The sequence below is a fragment of the Triticum aestivum genome, chromosome 4D (genome assembly GCF_018294505.1).
Source record: "Triticum aestivum cultivar Chinese Spring chromosome 4D, IWGSC CS RefSeq v2.1, whole genome shotgun sequence".
In the NCBI taxonomy this organism is placed as follows: domain Eukaryota; kingdom Viridiplantae; phylum Streptophyta; class Magnoliopsida; order Poales; family Poaceae; genus Triticum; species Triticum aestivum.
The window spans coordinates 317,366,324-317,369,173 of record NC_057805.1 but is presented as its reverse complement, the minus strand read 5'-3'; the positions used below and the strand labels follow the sequence as shown (position 1 = coordinate 317,369,173).

At 51.2% G+C, this 2,850-nt stretch overlaps 1 protein-coding gene across 1 annotated transcript; it reads left to right on the top strand.

The window, feature by feature from the left end:
* LOC123097647 (nifU-like protein 1, chloroplastic) lies at positions 1–1,155 on the top strand. Its single transcript, XM_044519440.1, has 3 exons — positions 1–408; positions 519–661; positions 775–1,155. Exons 1-3 carry the CDS (start codon positions 72–74, stop codon positions 961–963), a joined length of 669 nt encoding a protein of 222 aa, XP_044375375.1. The 5' UTR covers positions 1–71; the 3' UTR covers positions 964–1,155.
* The last annotated feature ends 1,695 nt before the right edge of the window (positions 1,156–2,850 follow it).

Below are 2,850 nucleotides of genomic sequence, written 5' to 3'. Positions count from 1 at the left end.
TGGTAGTACTAGTACTGATCTTTGCCCCTGACTCCTTCAGCAGAGGGATACACGACCACACACGGCAAACCATGGAGGCGTCGCTGACCGCGGCCGCCGCCGCTACCTCGTCGTTTCCGCCGCAAATCCGTCGCCGAATCATCAAATTCGACCCGCTCGTGCTCCCTAGGCGACCCCAATTCGGGGACTCCAAGATCTGGACCGCCAACTTCCGGGGACACCTGGCTGCGGCCTCGGCATCCACGCCGCCGCCGCCGGGAGGCGGCCTGTACCCGGCGGCGACCTACGAACTGACGCCGGATAACGTCGACCGCGTCCTCGACGACGTGCGCCCCTACCTCATCTCCGACGGCGGCGACGTGGCCGTCGTGTCCGTAGAGGACGGCGTCGTCTCCCTTAGGCTTGAAGGTAAACTGGATTTGTCGCCTTGCGTCCATACAGAAATTCATGGCCAAGATTCCATCGGGGCATCAAATCTTACCGTGCTTACTGGCTGTGGTCTTGTCACCACAATCCAGGGGCGTGCAGCAGTTGTCCCAGCTCGACGACGACGATGAACATGGGCATCGAGCGAGTGCTCAAGGAGAAGTTCGGTGACGCCATCAAGGACATCCGCCAGGTGTTCGACGGGGACCAGCAGCGGGAGGAGACGACGCCTGAGGTCGAGGAGCTGCCACCACCAGAGCAATCTCAATCTCGTATAGTATTTTTGCCTTGAAAGGCTTGAGAAACAGTGTGATCTTACAGAGTTTCTTGGATGGATGTTGCTTGCAGGCGGTGAACCGGCACCTGGACATACTGCGGCCGGCGATCGCGAACTACGGCGGGAGTGTGGAGGTGCTTGCCGTTGACGGCGAGGACTGCCTGGTTAAGTATGACGGCCCAGAGTCCATCGGGAGTGGAGTGAAGGCAGCCATCAAGGAGAAGTTCCCCGACATCACGAATGTGGTGTTCACCCAGTGATCTACAGGTAGGCTGGCCGGCTTGATGCCATCCCAGTGCAGTAAAATGGCGACATGTACGAAATGCAGCGAGATTTTGTTTCGATGTATTGTCTAGACAAGAGTTTCGATGTTTCGTTTGGGTAGAAAAAGTTGCAGCGCACGCAAACACTACGATGGAAAATGAAATGGAATAATTTCTGCATTTTGGATATGCGAGATGAGAATATGAATATATCCCCCCGCAAAAAAAAAAGAATATGAATATATCCGGTTTACTGAACTAAAGCTGAATCCGGCCTCGGGTCCAGCCTCGATTACCGCACGGTTTGTTGAGCTTTGCGCGTCGAATTGTGGTTAGATTTTTGCTTTGCGCCTGGTAGCTCAAACGATCGAGATCGTAAACATGATGTCCCCTCCGGAGAGAGGAATACTGAACTGTGCCTTCGTTCGGCACAATGACATTTTTTTTTTAGAGTACGCCAATGGCACAATGTCTGATGTCTACACATTTCCTTCATTGCATAACATTCTCGGACTACTAAGCTTCCATCTTATTCTTCAAGCATGGAATGCTTTCCTTCTCAATTAAGGTGTTAATCTATGATCTGAAGTCTTATGGTGAGGGCACGGATGTTGCTTATGGAGCATGTTTGATTGGTTGCATCATTTTGGGGTATTTGCATTTGTGACTGAGTTAGGCCTAGCAGAGTAAATATAGGGCAAAAAACATATTCTGCACATAGTTTGGCGGACTGCATGCTGCATTAGAGAAGCAAATTTTCCCTCTTGTTTGGTGGCCTGCATTGAGCTGGGCTCATGCATTACACGTTGTTTGGTTGCATACACTCGACCCGATTAAGAGTTAACAGCTTAACATGACACACAGAGTTAGAATAGAGTAGATAGGCATAGGTCTATTCGCCTTGGGGGTGAACGGTGGCCGCGGTGCCGGGTCTGACGCGATGTGCACGGAGTCGCAGGCGAGCGATCCCGGCAGCGGCGCGGCGAACCAGTTGCTAGCGTCGCCGTAGCATGGGGAGTCCGCGAGAAGGGAAGAGGAGGAGGGCATCAAGGCGAAGGACGGGGAAAAGTGGAGTGCGCTCACGATGGTGGCGTAAGTGTAGTAGGTTGCGCGCGAGGAGGCCGAGAGGAACTAGGCATGACATGTCGCCCATGCGGCAAGGTTGACTATGATCAGTGAGGCGTCCGTGAGGCAAGGTTGATGATGATTAGTGAGAACAGAAAGAAGCCACTCTGAATTTTGTATAAACCATTACATGAACACCTTAAACGGTACAATAGGGAGATGCATATACACTCGTTTATAACCGTTGAAACAGAAAAACATGAAAGTCGTGTGGAATAGTGAGATGAAACTACTGGTCAAAGAAAAATTCAAACGATTGACCGTGCGCCATGAGTTTGACAAAAGGTATCCAAAATAGCTCACGAACTTGAACATTTACATTCAAGGAAACTACAAGTCAATCGTCTAAACAGAACCACAATGTCGATGTGCATATTTTTCATCTACAACTTATCTCGAATCGAAACATCGTAGTATAGATTAGAAGGGACTAAGTGAAGAAGATTAAGGAGTGTCACTAAACCAGTCCATATATCTCTATTATTAAAGAGGAACCTGTTGGTGTTGTCGTCGTGATGGTTCGACCTCCCCTCGTATGCCCTCCCCGAACAAAAAAATCACCGGCAAAAAAATCCCACGTTCGAGGCCAGGGACCAAAGCGACCCGCACGTTCCCCACTTATCCATCCTCAGATCTTTCTCCTGGAACAAAAATCTCCTCACCACCCCGACGCCTCCTTGTCTATTGAAGGACGCCCTCGGCGCCGCCTCCCACTCCATCGGACGGCCCCCTCTTCGGCAACCACCGACGCCTCCCTCT